The following is a 24185-nucleotide window of genomic DNA, read 5'->3' on the forward strand; positions in this document are numbered from 1 at the left end:
CGCCCCCTGCAAGCCGTGTAGGTCAGAGGTGCAGCGATAACACCGCTGAGCGTCAGAAGGATACACCATGGTGGCAGGACGTATCCAGTAGCAGGGTATCCATTGGTCGAATAGTTCGCAATGGCGAAAGACGATTCTGATCAGAGGCCATAATTCGACATTCAGCTGGGCGAGTGGCGGGGACGAGCCGTCTCAATACGCACGCTAGCAATGCACGATACTGTATCCTTGTCCGGTGCCGGTGAACAGTGGCAAGCGGTGATCTCGCAGTGCTTCACATGGGGAGGCTGCCCCTCGAATCTGACTGACGAGTTCTAAATGATAGCATGTTGAAATAGGATCCATACTGGCTGTTGTAGCATGGATACTTCCTGTTAAGACTTGGAGGGAGGATAAAGGGGGGGCACTTGGGGCACATCCTCAGCTGTCCTCAGCAGCAGCTATGGGAGCGGGGTCAATTGGACTCAACCCAGTGAGGATCAGCATACTTGTGGACTGATGCAGGAGGTCTCTGCGGACAAATCAGACGTGCTCCATACTAATCAGCTGCAAAACACGGTAGCGTAATGGGCTGCCACCTAGATTGGTACGGGATTGAGATGCAGAGATGAGAGAGGATGGCAGAAGATGGGGAGATGATGGGAGATGATGGGAGATGATTGGGGTGTCACATGATGGGATCTCTTGGTCGCCTCAGGCACTGCCTGCACTGCGGAAGAAACACTCTTATTCCCGGGATAGAACTCTTCCACGCGATCGCGGTAGAACATGGCTGTGCCTCCCGATACTTTTCTCCAGAATACTATGGGAGAGGAGAGCTCGACAGCCTTCAACGAGGCTGCGTTACGGAAACTGAGCAGGCAAAAGCATTCCCATCACACTCACTTCGCTCTCAGTATCATACACAGAGCTCCAGAGAATGAGACGCGGATTCTCGGCCAATTGATAAGAGGATCTGTCCCAGGATAGAGAATAGAATGTTAGGTTCGATATATAAGATCACAAACAAGCCGGTCTGATCGCATATCGACTTAACAGAAGAAGAGAGATGCAGGCTATTCAACCAAACTCTGTCCGACCGTTTGCGACCCACGTGTGCTCAATAACGACGGCGGATGCGAAAGGGCACCGGTGCCACTGGCTTCCGGACCCCGAATCCAAATCGACCGGACTGGAAGCGCAGGGTTGACGCTGGAGTCAGAAGCTCCACATCAAACATAGTGACCATCATGGCACTGGTGAGCAACATAATCCGCTTGGCTAGCAGCCGGCCTGGACACGCATGCTGTCCTCCTAGGAGCACATTAGTTGGGTTCAGGATGTATCCGATAGCTCGTATGCCATTGCGATGCGCTGATTTTGCACATTAACATACCTCCGTAAGGTATCTAGATACCTTCCAGTCCTTGTACGGTGAAATCCTCCCGGGATGTCTTTGAATCGGTTGGTTGTCGATCCTTGGCAAAAGACGATGAAGAAGAGGAAGGTTTCAGGGGTCCGCTACCTGGGTCAGCCGGATCGATGAGAAATCGCCGTGCCCAAAACGTATCCAGCGGATACTGTCCGTCTTTGGTGTTCCAGACCTCCTCGTCAGTGTGCGCCAGCGCTGTGTTGATGAGAACCAGTTTGTTAGACTGGATGGTCTCACCCCCCAATGCTAAGGGTTGATGAGGCGAGCACCGGGGGATATGAATTTGAACCCCAAATCGTAGGGTTTCCGCATACATGGAGAGTAACAGCGGTTGCTTGCCAATCTTTTCCATGTCAAGCTGCAATGATTCAGTTCCTGGCTGGAGGCAATGACGCAGAACGGAACGAAGTTCCTCCACAAGGGAACTGTCACTGTACATGTGGGTGCAAAGAGTCATAGTGGATGGGACGACATTTGTGATGGAGCTGAGTCAACAAAGACAGTGATACGCATGTCAGCATGAGCTTCACTGGTAACGGATGGAAAACGGTAAACGGTCGCACATACGCCCAGATAAAGCCCAGATCGGTGGAAGCCACCGACTGAAGGTCTTGCCCGTCGATCCTCAACAGCATCCGATTTCGTTCGCGCATCATGGCCGAGCCCCAGTGAGGGTCAGCCTCACCCTGGCTGGCTTTGGGCCTGTCTGGCGTTGCGGTTGAAAGCTCAGTGGCCCTTTGGTGCCACTTCATGATTGCACGAAGCAGTTCATCCCGCAGCCGATAGGCGCCCGGGATCAGCCAGGCCGGCAAGCGTTTGGCCAGAGCCATAATATGCTTATCATACTGCCACAGCTTTCGATTGAAGTCCGGGTTCTCTGCCAATAAGAGCGGACCGTATAGGGCGTTCAATATAGCTGCTCCCAGATGGTCCTCAAAGAACTGCGTCAGATCATCCTTATAAGTCCAGCTGGGAGATATCGGAACGGCCTTGTCCAGTGATGCATATAGGGATGCATCCAACCGCTCCATGGTCGGACCAAGTCCGCTTCCAAGGAGGCCTTGGATAAGGTTCTCGTGGGTGTGATAGCTTACGCGGCGATTGAGTGGTATGTTACTCCCGGGTATGGGTCGTGGCCGCGAGCCCGAAGTGTCAGAAACGTAGACATCCACGGCCTTCTGGTCCATTCCGAAGCAGTGCTTGAGGACAAGGCCATAGGCTCTGGTCACGGTGAGCCCTGGGTTGCTGAAGACGGACAAGATGTTTTTCTGCCCTTGCACGAGGTAAACCTCATCGTTTACCAGGTTCACGCGGAGGGGCCACCGGTTCTGACAGAATCGGCTGTCTGCTGTTCAGCATGAGGCTCCAATGGGAGGTGAATAGACAACTTACGAGGCCTGGCGGAAAAATTTAGGTCCATCAAACACGAATGATAAGGTGCTTTTGATGAAAGGTATCGAGTAGGGCACGGTGCGTGGGCCCGCAGAGAGGGTCTTGTCCGCGATGCAGGCACGCAGGATGAAGAACATTAACGCAGTTGCAGCTGCAACACCGAAAAAGAATACCGCCAACATTATGTTTCTTGTCGAAGTCCCAGTCAGTCTCGCCAGTGATCTCGTCACTGGCTGCAGGAGCTATTTAGCCAGCCCGTTCCCGCCCGCTAAGCCTGGCCCTCATTGTCTCGGACTTGAGGCGGCTCGGCCGCACACAACGGTATGGGCAGACTCGGAGGGCCAACTTTCAGCAAGGCAGAATGGAAACAGATTGCTTCATGCATGCATGGCGGCCGCTCATGTCCATGGTGGCCAGGGCTCCACGGGGGCTGTGAACTTTAGTTTGACACCCTCTCACCCGACTGACTAGTCTCCAATGAACCCCGGTCCTCCCTGTAGAATCATGGGAATGGTAGAAGTCGGAAGATATTAGTCGCAGTAAGAGTTTGTCCCCGGGGTTTCTATCACTGGCTCCAGGGTAAAGTACCTACCGACCTCCAGGATAGTACTACATAGTACTAGTCTAACATGACCTTCTACCCGCCTTGTTTGCCCGATAGTCCAATGGGATCTGGTCCTGGGCTGCAGATGACAGTTGCAGGCGTCCCTAGCCGAAGGAATGGCGAAGCACCCACCATGTATGTAGTACTACATATCACTCAGCCGCCTTGTCAGGCACCCGAAAGCAATCTAATCAACCACTAGAACCCTGGCGAACCAACCACGTCAGTACCTTTGGAAATTGGGATCTCCAAGGCGCATGCATCGATGATGGAACGGCGGCCTTCGCTAAGCCTTCCCAACTCAACTACGCGGGATCGCCGCGGTCGCCGCGGTGGAGGCCCTCCCGGTAAATTACCCTTACCGGTTGTTACCTTCTGCAGACGTCTGTCATACGATACTCACAGCCGGTATGGGCATTGGTACCTGGGTATGGAGTATGGAGTACTAGACTACTAGTCGCAGGGAGAAGAACAGTGATAGAGGGAACCCCAGGATCCTGAGAACATATAACTCTCCAGCATTGGCTCACTCCATGAACAGCACGTTACGTTAGGGTTCCCTACAATGGCATGCCGGCTTCTTTCTTCGCGGGGCTTTCCCGCTCGGCTCGCCCCGCTCCGGCCACTTTATCGGCCTAAAGCATACTCTCTCGCCTTCAGCACCTCTACCACGGACGGTGTCACGCAGTTACTCCAAAAGGTCCAAGTAACCACCAAGATCTACCTGGATTTTATAAAAGCGCAGGGTCTTCCAGAACCCTTCTACCAGCACGGAGATGGCCTCCATCCCGCTCTCGCACTTCCTCCACAGGTACAGGAGGCGAAGGAGGGGGCGATTGAGGCGACCTACGAGCTCCATCACCTGCTTCTCGGTCCACTAGGGCTTCTATTTAGCTGCCCTGGAGAGGTTCGTACCCTTCACACTCTGCCAAGCTACCTTTACTCACGTTGTTGGTGCACAGCAATTGCTGCTTCTGAGCTTACAATACATCTACCGCTATCAAATCGCCACATATGTGCCTGTGGACGGCACCATCACCTTCGAAGAGCTGTCCATGGCAACGAACCTCAATACCAAAGACCTCACCCGCTTCTTGCGTGTAGCCATCAGCCGTCATGTCTTTCATGAGCCCACGAAAGGGGTTATCGCACATACCGCTGCATCCAGGCTTCTCCTCAACAACCCCATGGTCGAAGCCTGGCTTCAGAACATTGCCCAGGAGTTCTGGCCCGCCTTTACACGTACTGTCGAGGCAACAGAAAAGTGGCCCGGATCCGAAGAGCCGAATGAAACCGTAAGAGATTCTTCCCCCATTGCACCCACCATGTACTCAAGCCGGAGTCTCTCTTGTAGGGTTACGCACTCGCCCATGGCACGAGCTCGCATCCATTCGACGAGATCCGCAAAGACCCGCACCGTCACCAACAATTCATCACCGCCATGCGGTTCTCCCACCTCCATCCAGCTTACCATCTCTCCCACCTTCTGAATAACTACAACTTCGACCGCAGCAGCAGCAGCAGCAGCAGCAGCAGCAGCAGCAGCGCTACCACCACGATCGTCGATGTCGGCGGCTCCAACGGCGAAGTCAGTATCGAGATCGCCTCCCGATACCCCCACGTCCACTGCATTGTGCAAGACCTCCCCGACACCATCGCCGGGTTAGCCACCAACGTCCCGTCCACACTCGCCGCGCGGGTAACAGGCATGGCGCACGACTTCCTAACCCCCCAGCCCGTTCACGGGGCGGATGTCTATCTCCTGCGCTGGATCCTACACGACTGGTCGGATAAATACGCCGTACAAATTCTCCGGAACCTAACCCCGGCCTTGAAGAAAGGTGCTCGGGTAGTAGTCAATGATATTTGCATTCCCGAACCGGGTCAGTTAGGCCCCAAGGCGGAACGGGATCTCCGGTAAATCTTCTTCCCCCTCTGCCTGCTCTCCCTCTCCCTCTTACTTCTTCCATCTTCTGGTACCTGCCCTAATCACTAACCCACCCTTCTCACTCGATAGATACATGGATATCTCCATGAAGGCCTTCAACAATGCCCGCGAACGAGACGTCGAGACATGGGAGGGTCTATTCGCTACAGCGGACCCCCGGTTTCGCTTCCGGGGTGTCACGGTGCCTCCTGGGGCACGAATGGCGATTATTGAGGCGGAATGGATGGGGGAAGAAGTCTGCTAAAAACCGAGGGGGGGTCGGAATGTGTTTGCTAGTAGTAGGGAACTAAATCGTTGCGTAGTATTGTTGCTTGGTTCCTTTTTGCTTCTTTTTTTCTTTCTTTTTTTTGTTCTTTTTTTTGTTCTTTTTGTAGCATGTGGACAGTCTCATTGTATGGTGGTATTGCACGGGGTTGATGGGGACAATTACAACTATGTATGGGAGAAATGCCGTATTTCAAGGAGGAGTTTTGGTGCAGAGATTACCCTTGGTGAGATGATGTTGTGTTGAGTTCTCTACATCTCGAGTAAGCCCCCCACCTCTCTCACAAGATGAGAATTCACACATGGTACTAGTATTACACATCTACAGAGAACTCTTCAATTCTTATGTGATACAGCATCCTCCCCCCCCCCCTTCCCCGACCCGAGCACCCTGAGAAACGAATGCTGTCCCGCCAACCCACAGCACCTTTTCAATCCTATACACACGCCAGTCCTCAACCCACCCGACGACATCTCATACGCACGCGATCAGCATGCTTCATCCGCAGCAGCAACTGCATATCGACATCCTGCGTGGTCGCCAAAACCCGTGCCTGCGTCGCCTGGGGAGATTCCCCGGGGAGGGGAATCGCGTCGATGCGATGACCCTGGAAAAGAGTGGCCATGACCGCAACGAACTCGACCTGGGAGAATTTGTTCCCGGGGCAGTTCTGGGGTCCGTCGGACCAGGGGAAATAGCTGGATCGTGGAGGGGTGATGATTTGCTCTGTTGCCTGCTCCGCGGGGCCGGATGTGGTGATCCACCGGGAGGGTTTCCAGGTCATCGCATCGTCCCAGTATTGGGGGTGGATTTGCATGTCGAGGAGGCTCGGGTGCACGCCTGTGTGGGGAGGGATGATGATGGTTCGGTCGCCGAGTTGGAGTGGTTTGGGCTCGTTGGGGGTCCACTTGGGTAGTGATTGGATGGGGGGGAAGAGGCGGAGGGTTTCGAGCTGGAGCACGCACGCACGGTCAATCGTTAGTGGGAGTCTTGTGGGGTGGGGCGCAAAGGCAACGCAGAGGAAGAAATACCATAATGGCCCGACAGCGACTCAGTTGGGGGAATAGATCCGCATACTGGGACTTGATCTCTTGCTCGCCAAGCTCCTGCAGCTCCTCGGCCACCCAGTCCTGAATCTCGGGATATGCCCCCAGCAGAAGCAACGCGAAGCTTAATGTATTGGCGGTGGTATCATGGCCTGCAAAGTTGATCACAAAGAGATTCCCAAAGATCTCCTCGACGGTAAGACCCTTGGGTGGGGAGCTACTGGTTGCTTTGGGTTTCTCCTGCGCGTCCTCCTTCTGTTTCAGATCCATGGCACGAACAAACGAAGTCATCAGCCCCCCGCTGCCCGCATTGCCAGAGTTCAATGCTTTGGTCTCTTCATCCAGCATGCGCACCATGTACTTCTGGAAATCAGTGGCTGCTTTCGCGATCTGCCGCCACGACTGCGGTGCGAATGGAAGGGTGAGCCATCTCCGAGGCAGGACCATGAGTAGAATACAGTTATCCAACACCGTCTGGAGTGCATCCCGGTAGCCGACTGGTCCATCCTCGGCAACAAGGTCACCTTCCGTGGTGGCCGACAGCCCGTGGGTGGCCCCGCGGTCGCTGGCACTGCGAAACGGGAATGACTTGCGAAATCCTGTGGCGGCAAGAACGTTCAGCGAGAGGGTACGTGTATCCTTTGCCACACTGGGAATGCGGCCGTCTGCGGCAGACCCCCAGACCCCCAGCATCTGGCAGGTCTGCTCGACACTCTCATCCCATACAAAGGACATGACACTTTCGTTGAACGGGGTGGCCAGGACCTTTCGGTGCCGGGGCCAGTCCGTCCAGCTAGCGGTCGAGATGCATGGGCCGTAGACTTCGAGCACCTCTAAATCACACTGGGTCAGCTAGTCCCGACCGGAGGTCAATGGTTCCGCACAGGGTGATTGGGACGTACTATACATTTCACTGGGGCGGATAAAATCCGTGCGTCTCTGGAAGATATCATGGACGGCCTCCGGGTCGGCGACGTTGATCCAGATATCGCGGGGGGTGACAATCGCCCAGATGGGCCCGTAGCGCCGATGGGACTCGCCACGATCGGCAAAGTACCATCCCCGGCGGGAGTAGCGACCGAAGCTGTAGTTGCGCCAATTGATGGGGAGCCGGTCAAGCCATGGCCAGACAATGGGATCGAATATCATCCAGAGGGGATTTTGCGGGTCAATATAGAGACGCACGAGGGGGATGTCCATGGTTGAGGCACGACGGTAATTGATCTCCATCGTTACCAGGCTCCAACCCAGGTAAACAAGGGCGAGCAAGCCCAGCAGCTCAAGGATCATGGTGTGGTGATTGGCAGTATGTAATGGACTGCAGGAGCTTGGAAAGGACTTTGGTGAGGGGACGGAGGGTCAAGTTGGGGGAGGAGGCTGCGGGAAAGATGGAGTGAGCTAGACGAGAGAGAGGGAGAAATTGGGGGGGGAGGAGAAATGTCTCCGGAGTGAAAAAAAAAAAAAAGCCTTGCTTACATCCTTGTCGACTTGCCTGCTGGTTAGGTGACATATCCCCTACAAGGGTAGGGCTATGGTACTATACTCCGTACGATCAACCATGACTCGCCATCGCAACCATCCCGCCAGTGAGTGGGGGAGTACATAGTACTAGTACGGAGTACGGAGTACTAGGTTGGGGACTTAGTACTTTACCACTCCATTACTAGCGGATACCTGGCCCGCACCAGGTATTACGGGTTCCCCAACTCAGCACTAAACACTGATGCATGCAGTAGTTTCCGAGCCTTGTCCACGCTTGTTCTTCTTACTGGTGGCCCCCTATTGATTTGTTTGCTCCGAGACATTATGCAGCAGCACTGCCAGCCAGCATCATGCATGCATCAAATGAGCGTGTTGCATGTTTCTCTCCCGCTCGGCTATCCGCCAGCGTTTGGAGGGCATGGTCCAAAGTTGGATTTCCCAAGCGGACCATGTGTTGGGACGGTCTTGGTAGAAGCGCACCCATATACCCGAAAAAACCAACTTGAGGCTGCTATATCAGTCAGTCAGGTCTCCGCATTGCTGCGTAACCCTGGCCTACAGGCGCAGGCCCTAGAAGCAAACTCAACTCTTTGATCTTCTCTAGCAATGTCCACCCAGTCACCGTTGGACATCTTTGCCCCCCAGCCACGGAATGAAACATCTTCCAGTGACAGGCACTGTCATATGTTGGCCGCTTTCTCACTCCTTCTCTGGCTAGCATGGCGGTTTTGGGTCTTCTCGGTATGCCCTCGGTTGTATCGCAACCAGCTGGAGTACTTACCATACTGGATCCCATGTAAGCCGATGACTATCTTGGCCACACCTAATGAATGCTCATTCCACCAGTCTTAGGTATGTTGCAAAGAATTGTCCTACCTAGGTGGGCAGCATTGACCAACACCGGGCACCCTCTCCTTGGCTGATAGGACATGCTATACCCTTTCTCCGCAACACCAATGACCTGTTTGCCCGAGCAAAGAAAGAGTTTGGCCACCGGCTTTGCACCCTGCGTATCGCCGGGGAGGATATTGTGTTGGTCACGACAGCAGCACAAATATCGGTGATTGATAAGGATCGTCGCACATACGCCTTCGAGCCCTTTGTGGACCTCATGTACGATGAGGTGGCCAAGGTCTCACGAGAGAGAAAGCTCATTCTGTGGCGGACTCCAGCCGAGGGCTATGTCTCGATCTTTCCAAATCCCAAACAATTGTCATGTGCTCACACCGGCATCGCTCTTCTGCATAAGCAGTTCTCGCAGCCCGATGCATTGCGGTCCTTTATGGTCAACTCGTTGGCCTTGGTCAATCAGACACTTCAGTGGGACTCGTTTTACGAGACGAGCATGCTCCGCTCGACCTCAGATGTCAAGGTTGTATCCCTCGACTCCTTATGCAGGGATGTCATCATGGATGCTCAGGTCGCCTCATTCTTTGGGACCCGCCTTCTTGAGCTGGAACCTAACCTCCGCTCCATCCTCAAGGAATGGGACTTTGAAAGCTGGAGGGTTTCCTATAAGCTCCCCTGGGTGCTGACCAAGCGGGCAACGCGGTTCCGCGACCGACTGGTCGATGTACTCACACACTACTACTCCTTGCCCGCGGCGCAGCGGTCAGGATCCGTCGCTTTTGTCAATGAGGTCTACGATGACTACAAGCATGCAGGGCTCTCGGATCGAGATACTGCCGGGATCGTGTTTACAATTCTTTGGGGGTAAGTTTCTGGTCGTTTCCCGTCCCTCCGTTTACCGACCATGAATTCACCTGGTACAGGCTCAACTCGAATGTTACCGTCATAGCCTACTGGATGCTAGCCCATCTGGCGGGGAATCTGACTGTTGTCGACCAGATCCGAGAAGAAATTGCACCGATCATGCAAGAGATCGATACCCATCCCGACATTGACGGCGCCTCCCTCTTCGAAATTACCAAGAACCCCCTCCTCACCCAATGCCCCATTTTCAATTCCACATTCCACGAGACGTTGCGCTACACTGGCACTGGCAGTAGCTTCCGCAAGACCACCCGAGATACAACCATTGAGGGTCGTCGCATCCCTCAAGGTACTATAGTGGCCATTCCCCAGCGAGTGCAGATGATGAGCGAAGAGGCCTTCGGCCCGGACCCGGCTTCCTTCGATTACTATCGATTCCAGCGGGACAAGTCGCTGCTTCGCAAGGTGGAGTTTCGCGGGTTCGGGGGCGGCACCACCTTGTGCAGCGGCCGAATTGCGGGCCGACACCAGGTGCTTGCCTTTGCAGCTATCTTGCTGTGGCGATATGATCTGGAGATCATCGGCCCCGATCAGGAGGTGCTGGGGGTTCGCGGGAAGCCTTTTCCCAGGTTGGATGAAGCGAAGCCAAGTCTTGGTCCGGGGCGAACGAGGGAGGGTGACGACTTGATTCTGAAGGTTACGCAGAGGAAATTATAGGCTTGATGGGGCTGTCTCGCACGCAATAGCATACTCCAAGTCTCATCGTACCCTCCTTCGGCCAATAACCCGAGATTGACTGGGCGTAATTTGTATAGTACCTGATGCTCACGTGCCGGGGAAGATTCGGGCAATGCGGTGACTAACCACGCCCACCTTATCTTCCCGATAACTGACCTCCCTTTCCCCCAACAAACGTGACACCATTAAGAAATTTGTACTGCGAACACGTCTCGGATTCCATTTCAGCTGCCGTGGCATAATGCCGGGTGCTCTCGGTCCCCGATCTTGCAAAAAGTCTTGGATCCGCCCCGAATAAGCCCATTCCACTAAATGTCGCTGGCACAGACGGATCCACTGAGCATCCCGATATGCAATACTCAGTACCATGCCACGCCCGAAAGTCCATCCAGCCAATCGCCGGCGAGCCTACGAGGCTTGTCTAGCCTGCAGGGCGACGAAGAAACGATGCAGCGGGACCTTTCCATGCTCCAAGTGCGTCCGGCTGGGACGCGCAGAGACCTGTGTTCCGAGCCCACGGTCGACTGCTCAACGACCGGCCGGTAGCACCCACCCCTTGGAAAATGGCAGTGTTGTCTCGGACTCTGCGACTCGGCCAGCCACCACGCTCAGCGTTAATCCCCCGGCCGATCGAGCGGATTTCGATTCTCATTCCCAGCTTTCTGCGCCCGGCCACTCGACCCGTCCGGTGTCCCCGGAGACGCTGCATAGAACCCATCCGCGGATGCTGCGCAATCTACACGGAGAACGAGGTAATCAATCCACTTTGGCTAAATCAGCGACTGCAGCTAATGGCGCGCTATGAACAGTCTACGTGGGAAAGGCTGCGTCCTTGTCTTTCTTGCAGCTGGTCCGCGACACCGTCTCACAGTATCTTGGGCCGTCGCAATTCTCCCATAATGGGAAAAGCGAAGATATGCTGGAGACGGAAACCCCGCGAGACATTCCACCGGCTCTAGACATCACTCTCGACTCTTATCAGCTGCTGGAATATCATCGGGCCTACGGCTCGGCCACCAGTGGCTTCATCTACGTTTTGACGGATACAGAAGCGATAGACTTACTTGACGGGCTAATTGAGCCTAACACCCGTCAAGGCAAGACAAAGTCCGCACTGGCCGATATGATCATTGCCATCGGGGCCCAATCTACCAAACGGACTCCGTCAATGGAGCAAGCCGAGCGCTTTTTCTTTTCGCGCGCGCAGCGCAGCGCTTTCGAAAGGATGCTGGAGAATCCAAGCCTAGAGCTGATCCGTCTATTCCTGTTAATGTCCTTTTATATGCTGGGGGCTTGTCGTCGGAATACCGCCTTCATGTACCTGGGCGTGGCCGTCCGAGCTGCCGTGGCATTAGGTCTCCATCTCACCGAGCTAGCGGATGCCGTCCCCAGCCCCGAGCAGCATCAAAGAGCACGGGTATGGATGAGTGTTTATATCTTGGACCTTCTGGTCAGCTCTATTCTTGGTAGACCGGCTGCGACCGGCGCTTTACGTTCCGATGCGGAGCATAGTTCTATTCGCTACCCACAGCCAGAGAGCCATATGGCGATGAGCTTGCTCGCTTCCTACAAAGTTTCGGGGATTCTAGAAGAGATTATTGCCCGCATGTACAGCAAGGAAGGGGCCTCGGCCGAGGTCGCAGAGTCGCTTCTGGCCAAGCTCAAGCAATGGAGCAATGGCCTACCGGGACCGTTGGTGGAACCTCCAGACCTCAACTTTGACGACCCTGCTGCCCGCAGGCACATAATCGGCAATCTGCACATCGCGTGCACCTACCATTTTGCGGTGATCATCGTGACGCGGCCATTTCTGATATCTGTATTGGGTGTTCGGCTCGCACGGTTGCATGGCGGTTCTGTAGACCGGTTGTCGGACGATTCATTACACGAAGAACCAGCACATTCCAACTTGGCAATCGCTTGCACCGATTCGGCCCTGTACATGATACAGACATGCTCTGAGGTGCATCGCTCTGGCTTATTGCTGGGTAATATGTGCATTCTAAAGGCGTTTGTGTTCGCTGCTGGCTTGGTTTTAGGGTTTTCCATGTTTTCTCGGAGAGAAGCAGACCCGCCACTAGACCAGGCCTACAAAGAAGCTCTTGAGATCCTGCGTGTGCTTTCTGATCAATCCGCCCAGGCAGCACATTACGCTGAGATTCTCAGTTACCTTGGGAATGCCGTTGCCGAACAGCGTCAGCAACTGATGCACCATTCTCAGCAGAATCAAAGTCGCTATGTCAGTAAACTTTTCAGTCTGGATGATCGCAGACCTTCGACGGAGATTCCGGGGCTTGCTGCAGCAACGGATATCGCTGGCATGCCACCTGATGGCGGCATCGCCGAGTCGTGGGGTGATCTTCAGCGCCCAACCTTTATGGACTCCCTGGACATCGGTGCATTTCCCGGTCTTGACGGGATGCAGTTGCCGGTATGGGACAGCTTCCCATTCCTCGGCGAACCGTTTCAACTACACGGCCGAGTTAACGAGACAAATTGATGCTACATGGATAAGCTGTACGGTGCTTGTAACGTCGCTTTTGACTGTAGATAGCGGAAGGCTTTCGGGCTGCTTCTTTATCCGATAACGGAAGGATCCGCGTCTAGCCGGGGGAGGTTAGCGCCGAGTGACTCCCCTCTTTGCCGCTCAGCAGTCACTCCCTGCTCCAAGATCATCGTTCGGTCGGGTTGTTTTGGTCGAAAGAAAGTCAACCGGCAGCCTCGAAACAACCCATCACATAGATGGCGGAGCTACCGAGGGGACCCCCGGGTGTTACGCGTAGGGGGTATATGGGAAAGTCCCGATCGGGCTGTCTGACATGCAAGTAAGCGGCCCGTTGGTGTCTATCACAAGCCAACTAATGTATTCCAGGAGTAGGTGCATGCCAAGTTGGCTGTGAATACATGCGTGTTAACTGCACTCCATAGAGCGACGAGTCAAATGTGATGAAACCAGGCCCAACTGCTTGAGATGCTCCTCCACAGGTCGCAAGTGCGATGGCTACGGGCCCGGTTTGCGCTCCTTTGACAAGGCTCGGCCAAGCCTCCCGCTGCTCCCACTTACATGCCTCAATCATGGCGCGACTGAACGGGAAGTTCGATCGCTTCAATTCTTCTACGAAAAGACGGTTCTGTCATTGGCGGGATACTGTGGCTCGGAGTTTTGGGGCCGCCTCGTCATGCAAGTGAGCCAGCACGAGAGGCCGGTTTGGCATGCGCTGGTCGCATTGGGCTCGCTACACGAGAAGTTCGAGAAGATGCCCGGCTTCGGGATGGTCCGGGCGGGATATGACACCTTTGCCTTGCAGGAATATCTCAAGGCAATACGGGCTCTTCTGGGGCCAACGGGGTCACCTCCCGCTTCTATTGTCAGTGCTGCCAGACCAGACGGGCTAACGGTAGATGTTTGCTTGATATCATGCATCTTGTTTGTTTGTTTCGAGGTTGGTACGCTTCGAGTCCAACCGTCGGATTCTCGTTGATTCGGTCCAGATTTTGTCCAGTCATTATGTGGCGGCACTCGGCCATATCCAAAGTGGGATGAATATCCTTGGGGAGGTCTCCTACGACCCGAACACCGGGGCATACCATCATCCTTTTCTCAGGCCGTCGACAGTGTCGGCCCTCGAAATGGGGAACTTGCGAAAGATCTTTATTCGCCTCCGTAGCCAGGTTTGGGCTCTAGTATGTTGGTCGGGGTATGGTATGTGGTCAAGTACTGACATCTATAGACTCGTTCCGGAATGGATCAACCTTTGATGGATACAGTGCCGTTGGAGGGTAGCTTTTCACTTGAAGTGCCCGAGTGCTTCTCTTCCCTTGCCGAGGCGCGTGACTTGTTCGAATACTACAGCTATGTATTCCGGCATGAATACCATAAACTGAGCAACCTAGACGTTACGTCGCTTGAACTTGGCGCGTTTATTCAAACTTGTGTCTCGCTGTTTCAGAAATGGTCCGGGGCCTTGGACCAGTTCGAGAAGACTCGTGGTCCGTCTTTGACCACCAGGGAGCATGTGGGTCTGAAGATCCTTCAGATCCAGCGATGCATACAGACCATGCTTTTCCAACATCACCTATCGGGAACGACCGACCCAAGTGGCTGGGACATGTATAACCCGATCTTCCAGGAAATCGTCTCCTTGGCAGCCTCTGTCGTCGAGCTTTCAGGCGATCGCTCTCCGTCCACCCCGGAAGCAGATCCCTCGGGCCAGAGAAGATTCAAGCCTAGCTTCACCCTTGACATGGGGATTATTGGGCCCCTTTACGATGTGGCCACGCTCTGTCGGGATCCGCTTATCCGTCGCAGAGCGGTGGATATCCTGCGCTCGGCCTCGCGGCAAGAAGGTGTTTTCAATAGCTATGTGTGTGCGGTCGCTGCCGAGAGGGTCATTGCTCTAGAAGAGGGTGTTGCTTTGGAGAGTACGGGAGGGTTTTCACCTACTCTTGCAGGGCAGCGGCCCCAATACATCAGCCGGTGTTCCGAGGTACCTGGCACCGCACGATTATTATATGCATACCCAAAACTGGATATTGCCCGGGGTGAGGGATTTCTGAAGGTAGGTCGGGGAGAGGGTATAGAGATGGATCTTCCATTACCAGCGATGGCTGCGATGCTGGATGCGGAGGATTAGGCAGTAGTCAGAGAGATGTATAGATATATATTTACATTGGCCTCTGCAAACCAAGAATATTTCGGTCATGCATTCCCACCCGTTTCCATGCTAAGGTGGATAAACATATACCTTAACCAAGGAAATCATCAATTAAAACCCCATACCCATCTCCACAACAAGCACGACCGATATGAACGTGCCCAACCATCGGCGCAACTGATTATGGAGCAAGGCTAAACATAGCTTTATAAATCAAACTCCTGGCAATACTTTCAACAACTGGCCTGCTGGCCCAATGGTAAGGCGCTTGACTACGGATCAAGAGATTGCAGGTTCGAGTCCTGCGTAGGTCATTTTTTTCCCACCCGTACTGTGGGAGTACTATCCGCTATCGCTATCTCCATCTAGCTACCTGTTTGCGGGGTTGTTTTTTGGTCTTCTAGGGAATGTGAATCCATCGGGGGTGTCCAATTGCGTTCACTTATACACAAGACGGAAAACCAATCCATGCATATGGTCCCCACCCCAGGTAAACCTACGAAGCATCAACACTGAACCCTACACATCCTAACCAAAGACCAAACTCGAATAAGGCAAAGAATCAGACCTTATCACTAAAAGTCCAACCAAGACCAAGTGCAGCAAACTACAATCTACAATAATTTCCAGCCTATAGTCCAAAGGATATTTTGTATTTCTTCAACAGTAATCCATACTAAAAACACAAAAGTCAAACTCAATTTCAATACTGCGAATACTCGAGACGCGATCCAAAGGAGTGATAGCGAGCATCCAGATGCTGCTACATACGTCAACCAACTGTCAACAGAAATCCAAAAAAAAATATCAGAAACAGAAACAAAGTGGCAAGATCCCGATCTTCCATCTTCCTCCACTATACGACCTGCGACATAGCAGGCATGATTCCCATCCTATCATGGGACGTGGTGAAAGAACCCTGCGTGACCCGTTAGCCCTAACCACCAGCACAAGAGATTCCAAAGGACATACCTAATTCTAATTCTTCTCACTCTCACAAATCTGCTCAAACCGATCCACATACCCGGGCAAAGTCTTCTCCCACACCGTGGCATCGGAATCAATACTCTTAATCTTCTGACAATCCGCATCCGTAATATTCACCGAGCTCTTCAACTCCCCAATACTCTTGAGGATAATCGGCTGCGTGGCCTTCAACACACACAGCCCGTAATCCGCCAATCCCTCCAGATCATTACACAGCTGCTTATTGCCCTCGGTGTAGCAATCCTTCTTAATGGCGGCTTCGACCTGCGTTTGGATCTTCTGGAACGACGCCTGTTCGGTGGTGGAGATGTCGAGCTTCGTGTCGAGATCTTTCATGATCTGCGGGAACACGGACTGTTGCAGGTATTGGTTGTGTTGGTTGATGGTTGCGGTGCAGTTCTTTTCGCACACTTCTTTGTGGAAGTAGCTTAGCAGTTGGAGGGGTTTATTGCCCAGGACTTGGGGGATTTCGAGACAGGTTTGCGGGATGTTGGGGATGGAGAATTGGGCACTCGAGAGGGTGAGGAGGGAGGTCGTGGCCATGAGGGTTGAGGTGAGGGTGAGCTTCATTTTGGTGGTGGTGGTGGTGCTTGCTTGGAGAAAGCTGGGGTTTGAGAAGGGAAGTAGTTGATTGACTGAGTGATGGGAGACTGATGATGATGCTGTTGATGAGGAGACAACTCGATGGATATTCATGGGGTTTATATACTTGAGGACGCTGCATCTGATGCCTACCGACTAGGCATAGTATTCAAGTCATACTCAGCACAGCTGAACCCTAGGCATCCGAAGCACGAACAAACTTTGCCTTGGCCGTCTCACTATCCAAACCGTTTCATACTCCCCTACCCCGAGATAACAGTAGACACAGCGATAGATGCCTCCCGTTCGTCCATCCGCCGATCATCCGGTCCACACCCAAGAATCAGTCACCCGCGGCTGGGGAGTGGACCAAGCCCTGGCGATCCCTCCGCCCAATGCTTAATCTACAGATTTACATCGGCGGGCTAATTTCCCGCCAACGGGATGAAGTCATCTCGTGTTTTGACTGAATTATCAGCCGTTTGGAATATTCAAGAAGAGTTGTTAGGGTTTTAATGTTGCTGGTTGTGATGTTTCATGGAGCTTTCACCGACTGTTTCTAGATGAATTTGTTGGATCCATTGTTAATATGGTATAGTTAGGGCATGCGGAATGAGGAGCCGAGGTGCGGACTTTGAGTTTGCTCCCAGTGAGTTGGGTGGGATTTCGCTCGTTGGAGTGGTTCGGGGAGTTGTCGGAGTTGGAAGCTGGAACATGGCGGCAGGGTCCATCTTGCTAGTTGCTGCTGGTTCAGGGTCTACCCCGGGCTATACTTGTCGTTGTTAAGGCTAGGTGCTAGGTGCTACTTGCTAGGTGCTAACTACTTGTTTCGCGCTACTGTACTTAGGAAGGCTAGTGTAGGTCAGCTGTGTATGCAGCGTCAGGAATAATGAACATAACCCCCAGAGTTCGTGTAGACAAGAGTAGCTCGGAAACCCCAAACAGCATACAACCTACACACACACACATAGAACCCCTTTCTAAACCATTCCAGAAAACCTTACAATGACAATAAGCACGGTAACCACATCCCGAGCCGCACCTACTCAGCACCGGAAACCGGATCCAGACTCAGACCCTTCCTGCAACCCTAGTTCGTACCGAGGAATAAGAAACTCAACGGCAACAGGGTCCGAGCCGTCTCCCGATCATCTATCTCAAACGGTCAAGCTGCAAGGGGTCCAGGAATCTGATACATTTCATCCGAGACTGAAAATTGAGCCATATCGGGCATTGAACCGGGCAGATGTCTGCCACTCTGCCTATGTACTTAGCTAGTTAAAGTTACGGAGACGGGTCGGCTGTCTGGATGAATTCATATCCGATATCTCAGATATATGATTATTTTGTGTCTGCTGTTTGGAATGGTGTCTCAAGATCTTGGAGGGGAGTTGGTCGGGTTCAGGTGACTGGCTGATTTTTGAGTTGAGGTAGTATGTATGGAGTATTCCGTAGAGATGGGGCAGTTGGTCAAAGTAGTTAGTTCTGGTATTGGAGATATTCTGTCTAGCTGATGATGTCTATCTCCTGTGTAGGTACTCTGTAGGTGCCGTGATGCCGTGAGGTTGTACATTGTATCCCCGCTTAAACTTTAGTTATGAACCGTATGCCGTCTGCTCACCTAGCGGGACACGGCAAGTCACGGCATCAGGCAAGTCTGTCCGATGGGAATCTGTTAGTCAAGGAAATCCTATGGAAGGCCAAGAAGGTTGCATGTGAAGCTGGTGAAGAATTTTCGCGGGCGGTGATTGGCCAATCCAACTTAGCGAGCACCAAACACGGGACCTCGCTTACGGCTAGCGCACACCGCCCCCCTCAGCAATTCTATAAGAAGGGCGTCTCCCCCCATCATTCAGAAAAGTAAGCGACTCTACGTGAGTTTCCCTCCCCCCCTACATTGGAGTCTCTGGAGACTCCAATCATGGCATCACTAACAACCTCGCAGTTCAAAGAATCACTTTAGAGTAGACGTCCCACCTCTGAGCTCTTCTAAAGAGCCACAGAATCTCCACCCTTGCTGATGACTTCCATGTCCTCGATGCCCTAAAGTGAAGCCGTTTTACTTCCGACTCGACCTTGCATTTGCGCGCTTTGTTACGATCCTCACGGACTTGTTTCGGGTGCCGGTGCGATGGTCCAGGGAGTGGTGATGATCTTTACCTTGCCATGATGTCTTGACTTCGGTCGGTCGGGCTTGGTGGGTGTCGAGGAGGTCTGAAAGGTGCCTACACTTGATGTTGTGTTTGGAGTTGCTCAATCTTAGATAATGATACCCTTTTGCATCGAATACTTTCATCGTAGCCGAATGGCATTTCTTGGTAGAATAAGATCGCATAACCCTATCTTGTGAAAGATTGCAAATCTCGATAAGCGCGTTATCTCTGGACCATGTGTCGGCCCTCGGAACATTTACCCATCGGGCGACCGGTCTACTGTCATGTGATATTTATCTCACCGTCGTGATCCGACCACTCCGATCTCCGATGGAGAGATGCGATACTCATCGCCATGGCGGTGGCTTCTACAGGGACACATGCCACTACGGCTTTATTCAACTATGATACCTTTCCACCTCGAACCCTCAAGCAGCACGCCCAGACCCATCTGCGAACCATACCGCCACCAAACCATAAACCCAACCTTACAACAACAGCGGCCATTCCCCTTCCTATCTCTCCCCCCAGAACTCCGCATCCAAATCTACGACCTGCTTCTCAGCCGTACTACCCCAAACACCATCCCTTCAACTCCCCTCTCCCCCAAATCACCCACCCACACCCACACCCAGATCCACCCCGCCATCCTCCTCACCAACAAACAAATCCACACCGAATCCCTCCCCATCCTCTACACCCACAACCACTTCACCGCCTCCACCCCGGACCACCTCTCCCACTTCATCACCCAAATCGGCCCCCACAACATCCAACTCCTCCGCTCCCTCTCCCTCTTCATCCCCTGGCGCGGCAGCGAAGTCTGGCCCTGGGTGATCCTCCTCACCTACCTTTCTCAGAAAGCCACGGGCTTACGATGGCTGGAAGTCGGATGGGGCGCGAATTGCGAAGACCCGTGGAATTTGAAGCCGGGGGCGGAGGAGCGCGGGTTGGGGGATAATGTGCTGTTTGTGCAGGCGTTGGCGAGGATTAAGCAGGTGGAACGGTTGAGGATTTATGGGTTTTTTGGGGTTAGGTGGCCGGAGTTTTTGAGGGGGGAGTTGGGGGGTTGTGGGAAGGGGAGGGTGGAGGTCGTCTTGGGGTATCCGGTTCCCCGTGGTGGGGGGAGAGGTGGAGGGGGTGGGAAGGAGTTTGAGGAGTGGGTGAGGGTCGTGGAGAGGGAGAATTCGAGGAGGGTGAGGGCGTATCAGGCGGGAACGGAGGGGTTGGTTCCGTAGTACATAGACTTGATAATTATGGTGGTGGTGGTTGATATGTCAGTCTTGAATTGGTTTATGCGTTGAATTAGCGTTATATACATACCCTGTTGGCTGGAGATACATGTTCTCGCTCATTACGCTCTTTAATATTACATTCGCGTTCCATTGTCATAATTATATCTTAAATCACAACCAGCACACCACAAAATCAAGTACAGGAAGACCAAACACCCATGTAACTAAACCAGAAAGGTCACGCCGTGAGACGCTACCGGGCAATGCAACCTTAATTGTTACCAGTACTGGTGTCACTTTCCCTAGAGTTATCAAAGAATGATAAGTACTGGGGAATCGGATACGAGAAATAATTTATATCCTAGTATCCACCCACCATAGGAGTGGAAATGGCGCGGGATGATAAAGAAAGAGGGAAAGGAAGAAAGAAAAGGGTTCCCGCTAATCTGGTGGGACAACGCAACAAGGGGGTTGGTGTTACCTAAGCTCTGATGTAATTCTCACCGTCAAAGAAATACCAATGGTGAGAGGCTTGTGCTGAATCTCCGAAAGCCTAACTTCTCTGTATGAGGTTGTTGTTTACAAGTGAAATAGTACGAATAATGGGATTGGATACTCTGGGAGACTTGGACCCACGGATTACAGTACTTGTGGCTGCATTAGGGAGGGGACAGGGGTGTAATATGGGAGCTAAAGCTAATGCAGAGTAGATCATGGCAGTTTGAACATGAATTATAATCTTATTGGCGTATTCAATACAATCCCTGCTGCGTTTGGTGACCCCGCAGTTCGTACCCATCCCATAACAACAGGAGGTTGATGTTCCCTATATATGGGCGACTTGGTCAGAGTTTAACATGGAGATAATTGGAACATCCAATTTCGAATTCGTCCTAAAGGTATCTTAAAAATGGCGAGAAAAGCAAACCTACCATGTAATTGCCTTTCTCTGCCCTGATTGGAAGCACCTGGTTCTTGGACGCAGCACACAACACAATGAGTCTCGCACAGGCAGCGGAATGGTTCGCCACCAATACATACATTGCAGACTCTCGAAAGTTAAGCCACCACCAAATTCACATGGAATCACGCACCTAACCGACACCCCAGATTCTGTGTCCTCATCTTCAGCCACTACTCCACCGTCCGCGACGGCGCCGCTCTCGTCGAAGACCTCACCGACGCTCTATCCAAACACAACACAATCCCAGACCGTATTATCATAACCACCGATCAACCTCGAGAAGACGGGACTACTAGAATCGGCAAGTTCACTACATCCCTCCACCCATCCAAAACCAACCCCATAATGACCTATCATTAGATAAGATCCTCAGATTACCTCCGATCCCATTCTCACAATTCTACTCCGCTTACACCTCGCGTTGGAAAAGACTCAGCATGGATACGTTGATCTCAGGGGAACCGTCGGTAGAGGGTGCCATCAGACTCGCTAGGGAGATAAGTAATCAGAGACGCGGGGCTCAGATACTAGTCACGGGGAGTATTCATTTAATTGGGGGCGCTTTGGACATTTTGCGGCCTTTGCCTTAGTTCGATTATCGATGTGTTGTTGGATTGGTTTGTTGGGATATGGGACGAGGTGTGTAACTTGGGCTGTTTGGCTTGGGGGTGAATTTTACTCCTAGTTTTGGCTCATATTTTAGAGGATGTTGATGTATTTGTTTTCGCTTTATCTTTAGAGTCATGTATTGCTCGTTACTTCGCTACGGCAATCGGCTATAAAAAAAATTTGGACATGGCTTCTCGCCTAACATTGTCAAGTTTTCAGGTTTAGTACTGAACTGGATGGGAGTTCTGTGAACGGTCTGGTCTGGGTTTGGTCTGCGGGAGGGCAGAGGTGACGATCACCTGTATACGCAGCACTGGTATAATTGGGGGTTGTTTGGTATTATCGTGGGATACATGATTCGTAACGGCTCATCTACTATCCGAATTTCCCTTGCTCTCCGGCGGATTGCTATTGGTATTTCCAGCATTTCCTCCACTGTTTCCTCCTCCGCCTCCCTTGGGGCCGCCCTTGCTCTTGGACCCTCGTCCACCGCGAGGCCCTCGGGATGAGTTGCCTCCAGAACCCCCTCCTTCGTTGGACTTGCTGCCCCGATTGTTGCCGCCGCCGCCGCCGCCGCCGCCGCCTCCTCCTCCAGCAGACGATTGCGCCTCACCACGCCCTTTGCCGCGGCCTTTTTCTCCACCGGGGTTGGCTTTCCGCTCCAGTACGACAACCTGACTCTGGGCGACCGAGACAGGGCTCGCAGCAATGGCTTTTTGAAGCCCGTCTGGCTCTGCAAAGTCAATGTAACCGAACCCTTTCTTCTTGTCAATCTCCACTTTCACGATCTTGCCGAATGGCGCGAATGCTGTTTCTAGTAGTGGTTCGGTAACTCCCTGAGATGGGTTTGCGTGCTTGAGGAAGGCTTGGGTAGCGGTAGCTGTCGGTCCGGCCGATGCTTGCTTTCCCTTGGCGGGTTTGGCGGGTTTAGGTGTAGTGCTGGTCGGAGGGGTATTTGCTTCGGATGGCTCACTAGGTTGTTGTGTGTTGTTGCCTTTGGCTTTATTCTGCGTCGATGCCCCCTTGGGTGGTCTGGAAGGCGTATCCTTCTTGCCTGTATCCGGGGTTGCAGTGCCGCTTTGATCAGACTTCGAGGCATCTCCATCCGTGGCAGCCGCTTTGCCACCTTTTCGGCGACCAGACGGAGCAAGCCCGAGGTCGCGCTGGAGGATTTTGGCGGCAGCGGCCACACTCCCGCGCTCTCGTTTCCGCTCCGTTGCTGGTGGGGGCGTATCCTTGGGGGAGTTCTGAGCCGGAGACGACTTTGCGGCTTGCTTGGCTGCGACATTGGCGGCCTGCTTGCTTGCCGATTTCACAGCCTCCTTGGTAGCCTTGTCCGACTTGGATTTCCTCTCTGGCTTCTCTGTAGCGGCGGGCTGATTTGCCTCCTTATCAGGCCGTTGTAGCAGCTTCTTGGCCTGCACCTTCTCCGCCTTTGAGTCTTTGTCGGACTTGTGCTTGGAAGATTTGCTGGACTCCTTGGCCTTGTTGGCTTTCTTCTCCTTGATGTATTGTACCAATGGTGTGACAGTCACTGTCTCCTTCTTATCCTCGCCATCCGCAGCAGATTCAACAGTGGCTGGCTTGGCGATTGGCTGGGTGAGGCTCTCGAGGAAGGCGATAAACTCGGGGTCCTGGTCGATGGTTCCCTGACGAGCATCTTTGCGCGAACGACTTCCGGCGATCTTGGCATAAGGCGCAAATTCCAAAGAAGGGGGTCCCAGAAGCACGGGGTCGTTGGAGGTATTCCGGGCGTCCAAAAAAGGCGTTTGACGGACCTTGTTCGAGAGGGGGATGCTGTGATCGCTGGACATGACATGGATATAGGCACGTGAGGGTCGGGAAGGTTTGGCTGGACTGACAGTGCGGAGTTAGTGAGGGGACTTCCGAGAGGAGTGACATGTTTACTCTTTGGAGACCTTGCCCGGCTTGTATTGGAACCAGTCGACCTTTCCACCCCCAATCTTCCATTCCGGACCCAGCGCTGTCTCAAATTCCGCCTGTGTCAATCCGGGTGGGAGACGCCTGACGACGAGTTTTAACCGAGGGGCCGCTGGCTTCGCAGCTTTCTTCGGTGTCGCAGAGGTGTTCTTCTGAGTTGCAGCCACGGGGATCTGGAGAACGCCTCCGGTAGACTTGCCCGCAGGGATCTGCGTCATGATGTAGACTGGTGAGGGTCTCCGCCCCGGCAAAGGTTAACAAGTCGCCGAGGGGAAGGGAAACAAGGAGGGGCGGGGAAGCTGTTATAAGGTAGGAGCCGATGCGTGAATATGTGAAGGATGAAAGTCCCCAATCACTTCAGCACCCGGATTCACCTGGAAGTTGAGATGTGAATCATGGGTGAAGCTGTTATCGAGGAGATTCCGCCCGCGCCACGTGACCGGGCCCGGGAAGTGCATAC

General features: G+C 53.1%; 10 protein-coding genes and 1 non-coding gene across 11 annotated transcripts; 7 read left to right on the forward strand and 4 right to left on the reverse strand.

Annotated features, from left to right (window-relative positions):
* Positions 1-1099: 1099 nt before the first annotated feature.
* BO80DRAFT_451711 (cytochrome P450) lies at positions 1100-2985 on the reverse strand (the record flags this gene model as incomplete). The annotated part of the gene is made up of 4 exons (XM_025721895.1): positions 1100-1293; positions 1397-1896; positions 1979-2752; positions 2804-2985. The coding sequence occupies 4 exons, from the start codon at positions 2983-2985 to the stop codon at positions 1100-1102; spliced, it is 1650 nt and encodes a 549-aa protein (XP_025579684.1).
* A 928-nt stretch (positions 2986-3913) lies between these two features.
* Positions 3914-5814, forward strand: BO80DRAFT_490445 (O-methyltransferase). The gene is made up of 4 exons (XM_025723637.1): positions 3914-4314; positions 4370-4702; positions 4762-5324; positions 5425-5814. Exons 1-4 carry the CDS (start codon positions 3973-3975, stop codon positions 5597-5599), a joined length of 1413 nt encoding a protein of 470 aa, XP_025579685.1. The 5' UTR covers positions 3914-3972; the 3' UTR covers positions 5600-5814.
* A 229-nt stretch (positions 5815-6043) lies between these two features.
* Positions 6044-8122, reverse strand: BO80DRAFT_421424 (cytochrome P450). Its single transcript, XM_025718596.1, has 3 exons — positions 7569-8122; positions 6652-7499; positions 6044-6572 (listed from the first exon to the last, which is right to left on the reverse strand). The coding sequence occupies exons 1-3, from the start codon at positions 7954-7956 to the stop codon at positions 6075-6077; spliced, it is 1734 nt and encodes a 577-aa protein (XP_025579686.1). The 5' UTR covers positions 7957-8122; the 3' UTR covers positions 6044-6074.
* A 554-nt stretch (positions 8123-8676) lies between these two features.
* Positions 8677-10585, forward strand: BO80DRAFT_421425 (cytochrome P450). Its single transcript, XM_025718597.1, is given in 4 exon segments — positions 8677-8944; positions 8960-8962; positions 9072-9861; positions 9921-10585. 4 exon segments carry the CDS (start codon positions 8833-8835, stop codon positions 10576-10578), a joined length of 1563 nt encoding a protein of 520 aa, XP_025579687.1. The 5' UTR covers positions 8677-8832; the 3' UTR covers positions 10579-10585.
* A 194-nt stretch (positions 10586-10779) lies between these two features.
* On the forward strand, positions 10780-13534 carry BO80DRAFT_490449 (Zn(II)2Cys6 transcription factor). The gene is made up of 2 exons (XM_025723638.1): positions 10780-11351; positions 11409-13534. The coding sequence occupies exons 1-2, from the start codon at positions 10967-10969 to the stop codon at positions 13097-13099; spliced, it is 2076 nt and encodes a 691-aa protein (XP_025579688.1). The 5' UTR covers positions 10780-10966; the 3' UTR covers positions 13100-13534.
* Positions 13535-13957: 423 nt separating this feature from the next.
* Positions 13958-15298, forward strand: BO80DRAFT_421429 (uncharacterized protein). Its single transcript, XM_025718598.1, has one exon. It carries the CDS (start codon positions 14343-14345, stop codon positions 15231-15233), a length of 891 nt encoding a protein of 296 aa, XP_025579689.1. The 5' UTR covers positions 13958-14342; the 3' UTR covers positions 15234-15298.
* Positions 15299-15496: 198 nt separating this feature from the next.
* BO80DRAFT_t28 lies at positions 15497-15568 on the forward strand. The gene has a single exon. It is a non-coding gene; the product is annotated as a tRNA-Arg (tRNA).
* A 664-nt stretch (positions 15569-16232) lies between these two features.
* On the reverse strand, positions 16233-16811 carry BO80DRAFT_478327 (uncharacterized protein; the record flags this gene model as incomplete). The annotated part of the gene is made up of 1 exon (XM_025723276.1): positions 16233-16811. The coding sequence occupies one exon, from the start codon at positions 16809-16811 to the stop codon at positions 16233-16235; it is 579 nt and encodes a 192-aa protein (XP_025579690.1).
* A 2328-nt stretch (positions 16812-19139) lies between these two features.
* Positions 19140-20298, forward strand: BO80DRAFT_135796 (uncharacterized protein). The gene is made up of 2 exons (XM_025713628.1): positions 19140-19974; positions 20188-20298. The coding sequence occupies exons 1-2, from the start codon at positions 19315-19317 to the stop codon at positions 20212-20214; spliced, it is 687 nt and encodes a 228-aa protein (XP_025579691.1). The 5' UTR covers positions 19140-19314; the 3' UTR covers positions 20215-20298.
* A 909-nt stretch (positions 20299-21207) lies between these two features.
* BO80DRAFT_461241 (uncharacterized protein) lies at positions 21208-21876 on the forward strand (the record flags this gene model as incomplete). The annotated part of the gene is made up of 3 exons (XM_025722437.1): positions 21208-21269; positions 21322-21476; positions 21536-21876. The coding sequence occupies 3 exons, from the start codon at positions 21208-21210 to the stop codon at positions 21763-21765; spliced, it is 447 nt and encodes a 148-aa protein (XP_025579692.1). The 3' UTR covers positions 21766-21876.
* A 215-nt stretch (positions 21877-22091) lies between these two features.
* On the reverse strand, positions 22092-24101 carry BO80DRAFT_372859 (putative nonsense-mediated mRNA decay protein Upf3). The gene is made up of 2 exons (XM_025716537.1): positions 23693-24101; positions 22092-23641 (listed from the first exon to the last, which is right to left on the reverse strand). Exons 1-2 carry the CDS (start codon positions 23941-23943, stop codon positions 22153-22155), a joined length of 1740 nt encoding a protein of 579 aa, XP_025579693.1. The 5' UTR covers positions 23944-24101; the 3' UTR covers positions 22092-22152.
* Positions 24102-24185: the final 84 nt, after the last annotated feature.

Source organism: Aspergillus ibericus, assembly GCF_003184845.1.
Source record: "Aspergillus ibericus CBS 121593 unplaced genomic scaffold BO80scaffold_3, whole genome shotgun sequence".
NCBI classification, from domain to species: domain Eukaryota; kingdom Fungi; phylum Ascomycota; class Eurotiomycetes; order Eurotiales; family Aspergillaceae; genus Aspergillus; species Aspergillus ibericus.